Raw genomic sequence first — 15,625 nt, forward strand, 5'->3', positions numbered from 1 at the left:
AATAGCCCAGAATTTCAGGAATGTTTTATTCTGAATCTGAATTTTACGGCTTGAGTTTATTTCTATCTGTAAATACTTAATGTAGGACAGGAGAAAGGAACATTCTGATTTCCACTTGAATCCATATGCAGACATTCTTGAGTCAACTAGAGGAAATTAATAAATGCTTAACTGGAATGGGTGAAGTTTAATTCATTTGCCACATTGTTTTAGCCTCATCTCCAGATGAGCACTAAGGGATCAATAAAAATGGGTTCCTACTTGTTCTCACAGTTCCAGACAGTGATTGACTGTATGTCTTCCAGCTATCCCCGCTGATGCTCCTGACACTGAATCTATAGAGCCTCCCTGGGCGAAGACCATACATGATGCGTCCCTTTGATCTGCTGTTGCTATATGGGTTGAAGACCGTAAGGGGATCTCTCGGGAACCATTGCAACTCAAAGTCATCGTAATCCGTCCAGTCTGGGGGACCCAGCCAGGTGATTGACAGGGAGGTGTTTGCAACATCAGCAAATGAGACAGCATTAGGAGGACTGGGTGCTAGACAGACGGAGAAAAATAAAAACAAAAAGTCTCATGACATTTGCACACAGAGAAAAAACATGAGAAAAAACAGACACTGTCTTAGACTTCTTCATTTCTCTTTAGTCTCTGCAAAGTAACTTTGATAAGAAACAGGCCTCTGAACAGACTAGTTGAACTCTGATTTATTTCCTGTCACTAATGTAATACCATTTATGCTCGTCTTACTTGTGCTTCCCTGTGCCTTTAATAATTCATGTAATAAAATCTTATCTCATAACAAATCCATCCCACATCAGTAAACTGCTGTAAATTATGACAGCTAGGGGCAAAAATCCACTGTAGTTCTATACCTGTTCTTCCCTCGGCATTTGCTGTATTGATCAGGTCACCACTGTGGGTCACTACAACCAGGGTGTACTTTCTGCCAGGAACCAGGCCCTGGAAATGCCACTCTGTTAGGTCTTTCCTACGCCATGTTTCCTTCTGTGTGCCATTTGGGTTATAAAGATTGAGTTGATAATAATCCACATCTCCTGGTGCCAGTCCCCAGGTGAACCACAGCCTGTCGGTCATGTTTCTGTTGGAACCTTTGAGATGAACAACGGGGGCTGGAACTGAAAGAGAGATTATACAGTTACCACATGCTGAATACTTGGGGGAAGAATTGTGCTACAACAGGGTTGTGATGGTGGCCATAAACTGGGGGGAAAAACATGGAAACAATTTCAGAATTTCCGTGTGTGTGTGTGTGTGTGTGTGTGTGTGTGTAAGCGGGAGATTAGAGGAGGCTTGTGGGGAGCAACATAGCAATGACTAGACAAGTGGCAATCTGCAACTAGTGCTGGCATGAAATCTTGTATATTTTACTGATTGTTACTTTATCTTCACTCCCCAATCGTATTGCCCACTTGTATCTTATCATGAATCAGTGCTGTAAGCACTTTGCAGTAGAGGGCTGTCATTTTTATCTCATACCTCTATAGTGCTTAGCACAATGGGGCTCCTATCCTTGATTAGAACACTTAGATACCACTCGGCTGCAGATAATAAATTAGGACAATAATTTATTATCTGAAAACAGTTGTCACATAATTTAAAATGTTACTTCCTTTTATATAATGCCTTTGATATATAAAGACAGTTTGAATACTTATAGTAACTTTACTAGATTTTAGTACCAGCTTTTGGGTATTAGACTAGCTCATTGATGTCCTTAAGGTAGATTTAATTGGGGATGGATTATCCGGCTACATGCTCTTACCTGTTCTTCCAAATATGGATGATTCATTTGTGAGCTCTCCGCTGTGAGTAACAATCACCATTTTATACATCCTGCCCTGCAACAAGCTCTGGAAAGAACACTGCTGGAGTTTCTTGTCCCCGGACATTCTGTACTGGAGGGATTTGTCTGGATTGTACAGAAAGATATTATAGGAGTCCAGGTCTCCCTGGGAAGTAGTCCAGCTGAAGGATAGGTGCCCATTGGTGTTTTCTGTGACCTTCAGATTTGTGGCAGCAGCTGGTACTGGAAACAGGGATAAACACAGGAGAAAGTGTCAGAATTTCTAGTAACTCAGCTAAATGTCAGGAAAATGACAATTTAAGATTAGAAGTGTCTACTGTGACAAGGGCCCCTCTTCTCCTCATCGGACTCTGCACCTCCTGTCTGTCATGTTGGGGCAGTCAGCCTCTCCCTCAGAAGCAGGTGAGCTTGGTAGTCTGTCCCTGGGGGGCGGGGGGGGGGGGGGGGGGGGGAGAGGGGAGGGAAACCAGCCTCTCCTCCTAGAGCTCCTTACTCACCTTCTGTTTCTCACTCTGTAGCTATGAGTGTGTCTGTATGTTTTTCTCACATACTTTCTCCTCTATTTCCCTCTCCTTCCACCTACAGGGGAGGCTTTTAAAAGTTTCCAGAAGGCCTGAAGTGGAGTCAGCTGGTCCTAACTGAGCCAAGGTAGCCCTGGCTCAGCTGATGCCTAATCTGCCTGAGCCACCTCCTTGCCAGCTGCTCCTAATTTGTCCACTCCTTGTTAATCAGGGAATTGACTTTTTTTTCCCCCTCCCAGGGCTGCCTTTCTTCCTATTGCAGCCCTCTGACCTGACTTTGTCATACTACTTAGCCACTGAGAACTACATTCATACAATGTAAATGCACAAAAACAAGGACGTACAGATATTAAATGAAAACTTTTGTAATTTATAAAATAACAGGACCAAAATAACTGTTCTGGGGCCTGAAGCTAGTAGATTTTGTGGGGCCTGCTATGCCAAAGCTGAAGGGTTCAGTGCGTGGGATGGGACTGCTGAGGAGTGGAGTGGGACTGTGGGGTATGGGCAGGAAGTACAGTGCTAGAGTGGTCTGAGTGAGGGACTGCATGGTCTGGATGAGAAGAAGGATGCAGGAGCAGGCTGCAGGTGAGGATGCAGGGTCTGGGCAGGAGCAAGGGTGCAGGATGCGGCAAGGGACAGGGGCATGTACCTGGTGCAGCTTCCAGGAAGGAGCACATGTCTCTATGCTTTTCAGGAACCACCCACTGTCACTCCCATTGGGTGCTGCCAGTGGTGACGCTTGTGGCTCCAGCCAAGAAGGGGGAAGAGAGGAGCAGTAGTACACAGAGCTGCTTTCCCTATGCTCTGCCAGGCAGATCCACAGCATGCTAGGGCATTAGTGGCTGCAACCCCTAAAGCCTCTTTCATAAGCCAGCCCTAGTTATCAGTGCCTTTTAACAATACCTATGTAATATGTATAACACCTATGGGGCCCAATCCTACAATCTATGCTCACACAAAAGTTCACTTTAACATCAATGTGAAGTTTGCCTGAGAAAAAGTGGGAGACACTTGCAGTGTATTTCTATTCAATCTGGGGTTAGGATCCTATAAGCCAAGTGAATTTAAGGCTAGACAACTGAAAGAGTTAATGTGGCTATGTAACAGACATGCCGAGAGCTCCTTAACTATGCCAACATTCCTTAGTTCTCTGCTTCAATGTACAATGCACTAAACCTGGAAAAGCTACACTGGTTTCCAAGCAATTTTCTTTTTTTTTTTTTTTTTTTTACATTCAGCGTGTCAGAACAATGATGCATTTGATACCAGGAGGCTGATTCCTACCGGAGGTTGTTCAATAAATAGATATTTTGATGAATCATTATATTCATACCATATCTTACTGCAGATACTGTATATAAGGCTGAAATGTTCTAACTACCTGTTCGGCCTTCGGTTACTGCTGGTGTGCTGAAGAGCCCGCCGCTGACTGTCAACATTTTTACTTTATACTTCTTGCCAGGTATTAAATCTTCAAATCTGTGCTGTTTAGCAGTCGCTGGCTCTGATTTGTTGCTTAGAAGGATATCTTGCTCTGTCAAGAGCAGGATGTCATATCTTTCAGCCACCCCTGCAGCACTGTGCCAGGTCACTAACAAGGAATGACTGCTGTAGGCATGATCTGCAAATAATCCTTGGACGGAGGCAGGAACTGAGAACAACAATTAAAGAGATTATTAGGTTAACTCTGTGTCATTTAATACATGCTTATGGATTAGCATAATTAACTATGAAAAATAGAAGCAGTCCTGTGGCAGCTTATAGACTAACAAATATATAGGATCATGAGCTTCCATGGGTAAAAACCAACTTTATCAGATGAGTTGGAGTGGAAATAACAAAATCCAGGGTATATATAACAGCAAAAGCAGTTACCTGTCAATGGCAGGATCTGTGTTAATGAAGCTAATTATTTGTTACTCTCTAAGGTGCCACAGGACTACTCATTGTTTTTAAAGTTGTAAACGAACATGGCTAACCCACTGAGATTTTTTTATGAAAAATAAGTATGTCAGCACACACAGATGCATGGGTGGGTGTATGCATCCTTCATGAAAGCTACTGTCAGACAGAGTTAAGATTAAGAAAAACCCTCAGTAATTTAGGATAAAATGTAATCCAGGGATCTTGTAATTATCCCAAACCAAGCATAGTATACCCTGGATATTAAGAGTGAAGGTTAAACTTAAAAAAAAAAAAAAAGGAGGAATGTTTATCTATGCAAATGCATCAATAGGGCATCCAATCAACTTAGCTACATCATGAACCATCCAAAAACTATACATTTAGGGTTCAGGCATTGTAGAACTTGTAAATTAGATTAAACTGATTTTTAGAGAGACAGATTTTTTTGTTCTACCTTCAGTGATGAACTGAAGTTACTTCTATTAACCTCTACTTCACAAAAGTGGCTAAACTGAGCTGACATGGGAACTGGTAAACTGAATGGGAACACCTGTATTGAAGGAGGTACAGGTCTTCTGGCAAGACTAACTAGAAGGAGAGCACATGGGACACTTAATAGAATGCGAGCCGTTGTGGTCCTCATTTCTGGACATTTTAGCTGTACATCACCCCTTTCATAGTTTGTGTATAAAGTCCAACAATATTAGAAAAGTTGCCTGCTAGGCACATCTCTGCTCATTACAGCTCCTCTATATAAAGTTACATGCTTTAATAGAAAATTAAAATAAATACATTTGGGAAGTGCATACAGCACTGAACGCAATTGTGGAAGTCTGGCTAACGCATTACCTGATACAGTTTTATACCTTTGTAAGATCAACAAAGCCTACTTTCCATGAGCTGCCCTTGAAAACAGAAGTAACTAATTTATTATTTGAAGATGACAGGGAAGATTGTGCCCCCCTACTCTTTTCCCTCCAGCAGTGCAAAGAGAATGGAACCCAACTGCATTTCCCCAATTTTGAATTTTCCCATCATGGGTGAGACCCCAGCATGAGACCCCCAGCAGACAGAAAGCCAGCTCAAGGACAAACTACCCATGACTCCTAGTGGCTGGAGAAGAGAGGTGAGGAGGGTGTGCTGTGCTCGGACTATCCTCAGCCGGCAGACAGCCCTTTGGGAATGAATTAGAGAACTTTAATCAACACCCTGAAGACTCCTTCTCTCCTCCATTCTCTGCTTCATGGCGCATAAATTCATGAAGTAGACTTCAGCCCATGGTTATTCAATGTTGCTCTAACAGAAGTTGCAATATTTGTTTATGTAGTCATATAGAAGAAATAATAGAATATGAAATCTGGGGCCATGGTACTGATTTGGCTGCCTACTCTCCAATAGTGTATCCTCACCCTTTTGTCATAGCAGTCGTTGTCTGTGGCTGAGACACCTTGAACCCATCTCTTGGCCTCAGGTTACATTCCTTTCTCCTCCAGTATGTAAAGATGCTAATGCGTACCCAGCCCAAGGTGGGGTTGGTACAGGATGGAGAAGAGGCAGTGTAGGTTTCCAGAGAGTCATGGTATGTGGACAGCAAGAAAGGGATGGTGAGGGGAGAGTTATTTAAAAAAAGAGAAAGAAATCATTTAGCTTTATGCTGCATAGAGGGTACATGGCAGGGTGGAGTGGATAAGTGAAAAACCATGACAGGTTTCAAAGGAACAAACAATGATTAAAATGCAAAGAAGCAACAAAAAACTGTCAAAATATCAGACAAGTATGGGATGACAGAAAACATATCAGCCAAAGACTATTCCCCCAAAAGCCCAATCCTAAAACAAAGCACATGAACATTCAAAGAGAGGAAGAGGATTTAAATCATGATATTGACTTGTGTCTCTTTCCTACCTTATATAGTTCTGTATATGTCTGAGAGGCCCTAGTCATACAGCGGGCTCTGCCAGCACACATCTTATTTCTGTGTGGAGCCCCACTGGCTTCTCTGGGATTTCAGACAGACATAAAAGGTAGTATTATGAAAGGTCTGTGCCATAAAAGGTCCCATGGCATGGTTTGGACTGGGAGCTCAGTCTCACAAACATTTACACAAGTAAAGTTGCTCAAATGAAAATTCCCATTGACACCTGCGTATGTGTTCACATCAGTGTAATTACTACCATGTGGATTTTCAGGATCAAGTCTTCTAACTCTTTCTGACAGGGACCCATCTCCTTACACCTCTGAGATTGACACTCTAGAAGTTGATCTTCTGACATTCAATTTTTAGTGGGTCTACTGTAGCCCCATAAATCGAATGCTGAGGGAAACGCCAGCCAGCATCCAGTACTCCTTTTGCAAGGAGTAAGAGAAGCCGATGGGAGCGATTTCTCTCATCAGCCTCCCACTGTGTGGATGCTGCCAAGGCTCAGCTTAAGGTAAGCCAACTCCAGGTATGCATTTTATGTAGCTGGAGTTGCATACCTTAAGCCGACCTCCCAGGTCTAATGTAGACCTGGCCTGAGTGTCCTCAGACACTTTGGGACACTATATAGACAAATAATAAAATACTATTATGAAACAGTACTAGTCTGATGGGAAAATATGATATTTTTCACCCTTTTCCCATAAAGAAACGTACTTGTACGTCCGCGAGCTGTTAAACTGTTGTGCAGGTTGCCGCTGTTAGACTGTACCACAATCTGGTACTGCTCCCCGGCTTCTAACTTGTTGAAGGTATGCTCGCAGACCTGCTTGGAGACATTCTGGGAATCACGCTGATGGTTTTGATGGAACAGGGTCACTGTGTAAGAATCAACATCTCCTCCTCCAGAACTCCAATTCACTTTCAGGCTGTTTGTCATCCCATTGGGTGAAACATGAATGTTTTTGACGGCACTTGGAACTGGGAAAAAAATGGAAACCCTGTTATAGAAATTTCCATTCCATTCAAATATTGGTATGTCTGCAGCTGCAGCCAATGAAATTCTGAAATCTACATCAGGAATGAGTGGAAAAGAAGAAACAGACTAATTTCTTGTAACCAAGAAGGGCCTGATTTTGCAAATACTTACATGCATGTGTAATTTAACTCCTGGGACTAGTACCACTACTCCTGTGAGTGAAGCTGCAGATTTGTGTGTTTGCAGAATTGTACCCTAGCTATATACAACACCATACCTCTTCTGTCCAGAGACCATGACAAGGAAAATAAAAAGAATACAATTAAAGCAGTTGCTTTGTCTAGACATCTTTATATTCTGCAGATAATATAACACAAGGATCTTTCTTCTGAGAATCTTCAATTTTTGTATAGACATTAATGCTTTAGATATCACAAAACCCATTTGTAGTTATGTAATAAGATACTTATTTTACAGATGGGTAAATTGAAGAGCTGATTGAGATGTTGAGTGATTTCACCAAGGTCACAAAGCAAACCAGTGGTAAAGCTGGGCATAAAATAAATCTGGACTCTTCACTCCAGGGTATGTCTAGACTACATGGCTCCATCGACGGAGCCATGTAGATGAGTTTACTAGACATAAGAAAATGAAGCAGCGATTTAAATAATCACCGCTTCATTTACATCCAAATGGCCACAGCGCTGTGCCGATCAGCTGTTTGGCAGCACAGCGGGGCAGTCTGGATGCGCTGCGGTCGACAAGGGAAGCCTTTGTCGACCACTCCGGTAAGCCTCATTTCACAAGGCATACCTGAGCGGTCGACAAAGGCTTCCCTGCGTCCAGACTGCCCTGCTGTGCCACCAAACATCTGATTGGCACAGTGCGGCAGCCATTTTGATGTAGATTAAGCGGTGATTATTTAAAATCGCCACTTCATTTTCCTATGTCTAGTAAACTCATCTACATGGCTCCGTTGACGGAGCCATGTAGCCTAGACACACCCTCAGGGCCCTCAAATAAACCAGGAAGTCACACTACCATACAACACTTAGATGTTGGGGGTTGATTGTGACATTTATTTATCAAGGGAAGCTGAAGTTAGCTGAAGTATTAATGTGGCTTTCAGTGAGATCTTGCATGTCTCTGCCAGTTTTACAGACGGATCCATGGTAGATTGTGATGCAGTCTGGATTTTCTGAACTCCCAGTGTTTTTCTCTCTGGAATGAAGAAGCCCCAAATCACGTTTTAAATGTTGCTTACTCTTACCTGTCAATCCTTCTATGAAAGTGGCACGTTGTGTGTCTCCACTGATTGTCAAGACAAGAATTTTGTACAGGCGCCCAGGAGTTAAAGCTGTGAACCGATACTCCTCAATGGTATTTTCAAGGAAAATGGATGGAAAGACTTTTATATCATTGAAAAGTAGCTGAATCTCATACTGATCAACATCCCCCTCAGCCTTTAACCAGGTAACTTGGAGGTCTTCTGTGCTTCTGTTACTAAGAGTCAATTCCTTCACTGACTCTGGCACTGAAAAGGCAATGGAAAATAATAGCATATAAACTCCTCAGGTAATCATTCTGACCACTGCATAGTAACGTGACTTGAAACACATAATGCAAAATGTTATTGAAATCATCTTTTTGTCTGTTTTTGTACAGACCTTAGGACAATGGCCCATGACTAGGGTTTCTCGGAGCTACCACAATACAAAAAATAAATGAGCAAATAACTGAAGAACAGCATGGATAACTACTCTCTTTCTTTATCTCCAATCTGTCACATTAAAAACCCCTTTGAAAGTGAAAGATTCTGTGTGTGATGTCATTGCTTTGCAAACACAAATAACGGCTTGATATGGCAAAACCATACAGCTTTGATTCTAAATATGCTATATTTTAATCTCAGAGTTTACAACCCTACAGAAATAAATCTGGGTGGGCTTTTTTTGTTTTGTTTTCTGCACATCTTTGACTTAGACATTCACTGTAACCTAGTTGCCTCCTTTGATCTTCAGAGCAACAGCAGTTGGAAAAGTCAAGCCATCAGCATCAGATGGTAAAACAAAATTACCTTTTTACCTGTGTCCTGTAAATAAAAATGCTCTCACTACAATCTCTCTCACCATGTTCTTCTGGGTATTTACTCACTTGTTCTGCCATTCACCCTTTGGCTAGTCACAGATTTTCCACTCTGTGTGCTAACAGTGATGCTGTATTGCCTCCCTGGGATCAGTTCAGTGAACACACATTCATTTTCATACTTGGGAACATCTTTTGTTTGGATGAAGTCATTCTTGTTCTCGATGATCACTTTATAATTATCAAAATCACCAGTGGCATGCAACCAGGACACCTTTAAATAGTCACTTCTTGCTGAATTGCTGACAGTAAGTCCCTGAACACTTGAAGGAACTGGGAAGAAAAAAATGGGCAAAGAATGAGAGATTCTGAAACAATGAATAAGTAACACAGAATATCCCGAGAAAGGTAACTGAACACAGACACTGCCCCACCAGATTAGCATAGCGGTCAAGTGGCTACTTCAGAAGGAAGTGCAAAAACCCCTGCAGCTGAATAGCTTATCCATTGGGAACATTTCTTCCTAACTCCGATCAGTCAGGAGTTGGCTTAAGCCAAGAAACATGAGGGCTGATCATTTTCAACAGAAGGTTTTGTTTGTTTTAATTTTTTGCTATTGTAATTCTGGCTGTTCTTGTTATCTATATACAAGTCCAATTCTTTTTGGAACCCTGCTAAACTCTTTGCTTTAACACTATTATATAGTAATGGGTTTCATAGGATAAATCTGCAGTGTGTGAAAGCTCTAAATTTGCTACTGTTCAATTTCAGTCTCTCCCTATTGCTTCATTAAGAGAAAGGGTGTTAATTTGTATATCTTTGTCTTGTCCCCGCTTATTCTTCTCTTCTCTCTCAGGTAAACAGTCCTCATATTTTAAATTTATCTCCAGATGGAAGTTGTTTAATACCTCAAATAATTTTTGGCACCCATCTCTGGCTTCCCTCTATTCCTGATATAGCCTTTCAGAGATCACAATTTCAGAAATAAAGGTGAGGGTTCATATATATGATGGCATTTTATTATTTCCAGTATCACTTTTCATTCCATTCTATAAGCATCTGAACATTTTGTTTGCGTTTTTGGATCACTGTTGCATTAGGCAGTACATGATCGGTCAGCTTACATAGTCAAGGGCACAAAGTGCTTAAGTCAGTGGTCCCCAACGCAGTGCCCGCGGGCGCCATGGGGCCCGCTGGGGCATTTATGTGCTCCCGCCGAGTGACCAGGGCTGGCCCAAGCCATTCTTGTGCCCCAAGCACATAGGGCATGTGCGGTCCCGCCCCCGGCCGCATGGCACACATGCGGCCCCACCCCGTGCCGCATGGCGCATGAGCGGCCCTGCCCCCAGGCGCCCGGCAGCCCCAAAAAGTTGGGAACCACTGGCTTAAGTCAAAACTGTCCTTTAATCTCAGCTGTCAAATTTCTACTAGATTTTTGCCTTTTAAAGAAGCCAAAACTCCTTGCCCCTCACTTACTTTGGGGTCAAAATAATTGCACTGCTGAAGAGCACAAATTATTCCAGCTAAGAATGACCTTCCAGTGCTCTCAGAGTTTTACTCCCAAGTAGGGGTGTTGGAACAATTCTGATAGTGGGACTGCTGAAAGCCATTGAACCAAACTATAAAGTGTATGTGATGGAAACCACTCCAAGACTGCAGGTGCAAGTAGCCCAACAGCCCTATTTCTAGCACCTATACTCTGACTCCTACTCCTTCTTTTGTTATGATACAGTGAGGGTTTGGGCCAGATCCTCTCCACACTGAAATACAGAGAGGTTTTGTCCTTGAGTCCAATGTGAGGAAGATCAGAGGGCCTGGTTTTCATTGATGGCTGTTAGGGCTACTTTATACTACACTGACAATGTGAAGTGGTCTCCCTATAAATGAGAATCAGGCCCAAATCTTAAGCATTGTCATTTTAGCTGCTTTTGTTTTGGTTGGCTTAAGGATGTTAAATAATGAGTAATTTACTAGTTGAGTAGTCAGTGGAATTTTCATCCACTACTCGACAGGAACTTCTGCATTCCTCCTTTGAAATGTACAAGAGTTCCCAGTGGGGGCTCTTATGCATTTCAAAGCAGAAGCACCCGCATGGAGCCTGGGGTGAGCGGGGACTCCATGCTGCACTGCCGCTTCAGAATGCGATGTGAAGCCTGGGAGTCCCCAGTTGACCCCAGGCTCTGAGCGCTTTGCAGTGCAAAGGGGTGTTTCAAAGGGGCAACGCCACTCAGAGCCCACAATCAGATGTGCGGCATTGCCCCTTTGAAGTACTCCCTCTTCCCCCGCCCTTTGCTGCCTCTATCTAATAGAGTCAACTAGTCTTTAACATCCGTAGGTTGGCTATTACTGCTAGTATAGATCATCCTAAGCAACTGAGCATGGGCGCTATACCTATCTCATAGAACTGGAAGGGACCTTGAGAGGTCATCAAGTCCAGTCCCCTGCCCACACAGCAGGACCATCCCGGACAGATTTGCCCCAGATCCCTAAATGGCCCCCTCAAGGGCTGAACTCACAACCCTGGGTTTAGCAGGCCACTGCTCAAACCACTGAGCTATCCCTCCTGCAATATATGTGACTGAAGTCAGACAGAGTCCCCATTCTCTCTGCATCCTTTACCTGTGCGCTGCTGGCTGAAGGAATGATTTTCATACTTCCCACTCTTTGTGGTTATTGTCACATCGTAAAGTCTGCCAGGAACCAGGCTGCTGAAAGAACATTCACTGAGGGCTTTGGAAATGGTCAAAGTCTGAACCACTTGGTTGTCATGTGAGAGTGTTACCAAATAACTATCGACATCTCCAGTAGCTGGCAGCCAGGAAACACTGAGGTAGTCAGTCCGTCCCAAATTGTTCACTGTTACTCCGGTCACACTGGAAGGAACTGCGCACCAAAGGGGAAAAAGCAGGAGATGAGTGTTGAATAGGTTATTCTGATTGTTAAGGGCAGGAGGAATGCATGGAATGTGATCATGCAAAACAAACAAACATAAAAAAAGGCTACAGCCCTTATTTAGCATTAGGAAGCCTTGTGTTCCAAGTGACTAGCAAACTTCTGAGTTTCTGAGCAAAGATGGCAGCAAAGTTTTAGTCTGTGTTGGTGAGATCAAGGGTCTGATAGTATGTCTAATATCCTAGAATGTTAGCTATCCTCCCAAAGTGCCTCACCAATCAAAATAACCATGGATCCTTTGTCATTTTGAAACCAGTAAGCTTTTATTTATAATTATAAAGAGTGGTCTGCCCCCTGGTGGCCAATAATAGGTACAACACTTTTTTCCTTAAGGCAAGATGTGTGCCTATGGGTGTGACCTTGCCAACAAGGGTGACATTTAGGTAATAATCAGGAGTATTCTGGAGTAAAGTTACTTATTATGCCAGATCCTTACTGGCATACATTGGTATACCTCCACTGAACTTAAGTTGATTTACAACAGGGGAAGATCTGGCCCATTTTCTGCCATGGTCACTATTAATTTGGAGACTTTAAGAAACTTCAAAAGCGGCGAGGAGTCCTGTGGCACCTTATAGACTAACTGAAGTATAGGAGCATAAGCTTTCATGAGCAAAGTCCCACTTCGTCAGATGCATGTCTGACGAAGTGGGTCTTTGCCCACGAAAGCTTATGCTCCTACACTTCAGTTAGTCTATAAGGTGCCACAGGACTCCTCGCCGCTTTTGCGGATTCAGACTAACACGGCTACCCCTCTGATACTTTAAGAAACTTTTTCATCTTCCCAACTTTTCAGTGCTATTTCCTCATTTGCTAGTTTTCTCGTGATTTTACCTGAAAATATCAATAGTTGTTTTCCATGAAAAACATTTGGGTCAAATCACAGAATGTTTGGGTTTTGGCTGGTGGTTCAATTTTTTTCCCACATAGCTCAATGTCTGAGAGCTATTGTTCTTGTTGCTCATGAAATATTCAGAATTTTATGGTTTCCATCACCAAAGGATCTAATGACACACAAACATTTTCCCCCTCACAACACTGAGAGGTTAGGGAACGGGAAGCATGACCTGGGCAAGGACACACGCGAGAGCCTGGGACGGAACCCAAATGTCCCAAATCTTAGTTCATTGGCTTAAACATGAGCCTATCCTTCCAAATGAGTTCTGCTTCTACACAGATATGGTGGAGCACTCCCTTCCCCTTCCTTACCTGTCCTTCCTTCTGCAATTGTCTGTCTGGATGATATCCCTCCACTAATTGTAGTGACGACCACAGAATAAAGCCCTCCGGTTTTCAAGGAGTGGAAGTGGTATCTGTTGGTCTCACTGGAAACACTCTCATTTTTAATGACAACATTTTCATGAATCAGCAGCACTTGGTATGACTCTACATCTCCCAGCGCTTTAGTCCAGTTGGTGAACAAATTGTTGGTTGTTCCCTGGTTTGTCACGTGCAGGTTAGTCACCTGTGCTGGCACTATCATAAGAGAATGTCATGGTATTAGTAAACAGAAACAAATTAATCTCCCAAACAAACACAGTTTAGTCACACTAAGGAAATCCATCAAGAAGGCAGACTCAACAGAACTAAAAATAAACTAACTGTGGACTCCCAGACCTGTTTCCTGTCTGATGGGCTGTAGTTTGTGGGAAACGATAAAGGCTTCCCGGTTTTAGCTACATGGAAAGGTCTCCCAGGTTTTGCTTTCCTCGATACACCCAAAATAATTCAAGAAAGGAGGGTTGGAAGGGATATGGTTTCATAAATGCCATTCAGATAAAAACAAAAGGCTTCAAAGTCATTTGTGTTTATGAGGACTACTGAGCTTGCTCAGAGTTCATTCCACTCCAGGCTAGTGGCACACCAATTACATGGATGCAGAAGACCTAGCTAAGGCAACACCTTTCACCACTTTAATTTTCTGAGTTACTGGGACATACAATCTGACCAGACTCATTTGAGTTTCTTTTACTTTGGAATTATTTAATAGCACTCATATTTCTAACAGCTAATGAGGGATTGAGGGGTAGAAAAATGTTACCTTTAATATGAATAGAGGTGGGTAAAATTGTCCAGGCAATTGAAAAAAGGAGCTGAACACTTAGTCTAAATTTTACAAAAGCCTGCTGAACCACTTTTTAAGATTTGAAAAAGTTTGATTAAAGTAAGGAAATACAGTTGCTTAATTTTTTAATGTTTTCACATTAGTGTTCAAACAGATTCAATCTTCCACATTCTAAAAAAACCTTTTAACTTTGGAAAACTCAGACCCAAACTACACATTTTGCTTTATATCTATCTCTGGGTACGTCTACACTACAGCGCTAGTTCGAACTAACTTAGTTCGAATTAGTTAATTCGAACTAAGCTAGTTCGAACTAACGCATCTAGAACTAAAAACTAGTTCGAACTAGCGTTTTGCTAGTTCGAACTAGTAAGTCCACATTGAGTGGACTCTGAACAGGGCTTAATGATGGCCGGAAGCAGTGCCGGCAGGGCATCAGAGGAGGACTTAGAGCGTGGAGATGCTGTCTCAGGCTAGCCGAGGGCTGCGCTTAAAGGGTCCCGACCCCCACCCCGGACACACAGTTCTAAGGGGTGCCCCGCTTGCAAAGAAGTTCTGGCTTGGAGTGCCCTGAGTGCCCACACTGGGCACATCACACCACTCGGCCATCAGCCCGGCTGCACTTGCCGCAGGCTGCCATCTGGGGAGAGGGAGTAATTGGGGGGCTGCAGGAGAGCTTCCACCCCCAGAAGCCCGCAGAGCCAGCCCAGTCCTCCCCATCGGGGGCTCGTACCCCATTCCTCCCTCACCTCCTTCCACTTGCCCTTCCCTAGCCCCCCTTCTTATTGATGTACAAAATAAAGATAACGTTTCTTCCAACATTGACTCTGTCTTTATTGAAAAAAACTGGGGGAGACTGGGAAAAGGAGGTGGGAGAGGGGAAGAGAAAGGCTGGGAGAGGGGAGGGCAACTAACATGATCAGGGGTTGGGAACAGGTCCCAGATGAAGAGAGGCTACAGAGACTGGGACTGTTCAGCTTAGAAAAGAGGAGACGGAGGGGGGACAGGATAGAGGTCTCTAAAAGCAGGGGTTGGGTGGAGAGGGTGCATTCAGAAAAGTTCTTCCTGAGTTCCCATAAAGAAGGACTAGAGGACACCAAAGGAAAGGAATGGATAGCAGGCTTGAAACTAGTAAGAGAAAGTTGTTCTTCTTGACAAAGCAAATAGTTAACCTGTGGAACTCCTTGCTGCAGGAGGCTGTGAAGGCTACAACTAGAACAGAGTTTAAAGGGAAGTGAGATCAAGTCATGGAGGTTGGGTCCATGGAGTAGTCTTAGCCAGGGGGTAGGAGTGGTGTCCCTGCCCAAAGTTTGTGGAAGGCTGGAGAGGGATGGCACGAGACAAATGGCTTGGTCATTGTCTTCGG

The 15,625-nt window shown here is 43.2% G+C and overlaps 1 protein-coding gene across 3 annotated transcripts in view; it reads right to left on the reverse strand.

Annotated features, from left to right (window-relative positions):
* The window catches only part of PTPRB (protein tyrosine phosphatase receptor type B), a 100,900-nt gene that overhangs the window by 30,566 nt on the left and 54,709 nt on the right, over nt 1-15,625 (reverse strand). For all 3 annotated transcript variants that reach the window (XM_006121563.4, XM_014572792.3, XM_075931769.1), the window contains 9 exons: nt 13,404-13,670; nt 11,862-12,125; nt 9,312-9,575; nt 8,428-8,691; nt 6,896-7,159; nt 3,737-4,006; nt 1,790-2,053; nt 879-1,142; nt 262-543 (listed from right to left, as the gene is read on the reverse strand). In XM_006121563.4, the coding sequence (XP_006121625.2) occupies nt 262-543; nt 879-1,142; nt 1,790-2,053; nt 3,737-4,006; nt 6,896-7,159; nt 8,428-8,691; nt 9,312-9,575; nt 11,862-12,125; nt 13,404-13,670 (2,403 nt within the window). The remainder of the gene's footprint in view (nt 1-261; nt 544-878; nt 1,143-1,789; nt 2,054-3,736; nt 4,007-6,895; nt 7,160-8,427; nt 8,692-9,311; nt 9,576-11,861; nt 12,126-13,403; nt 13,671-15,625) is intronic.

Source organism: Pelodiscus sinensis, chromosome 1 (assembly GCF_049634645.1).
Source record: "Pelodiscus sinensis isolate JC-2024 chromosome 1, ASM4963464v1, whole genome shotgun sequence".
Classification (NCBI taxonomy): Eukaryota; Metazoa; Chordata; order Testudines; family Trionychidae; genus Pelodiscus; species Pelodiscus sinensis.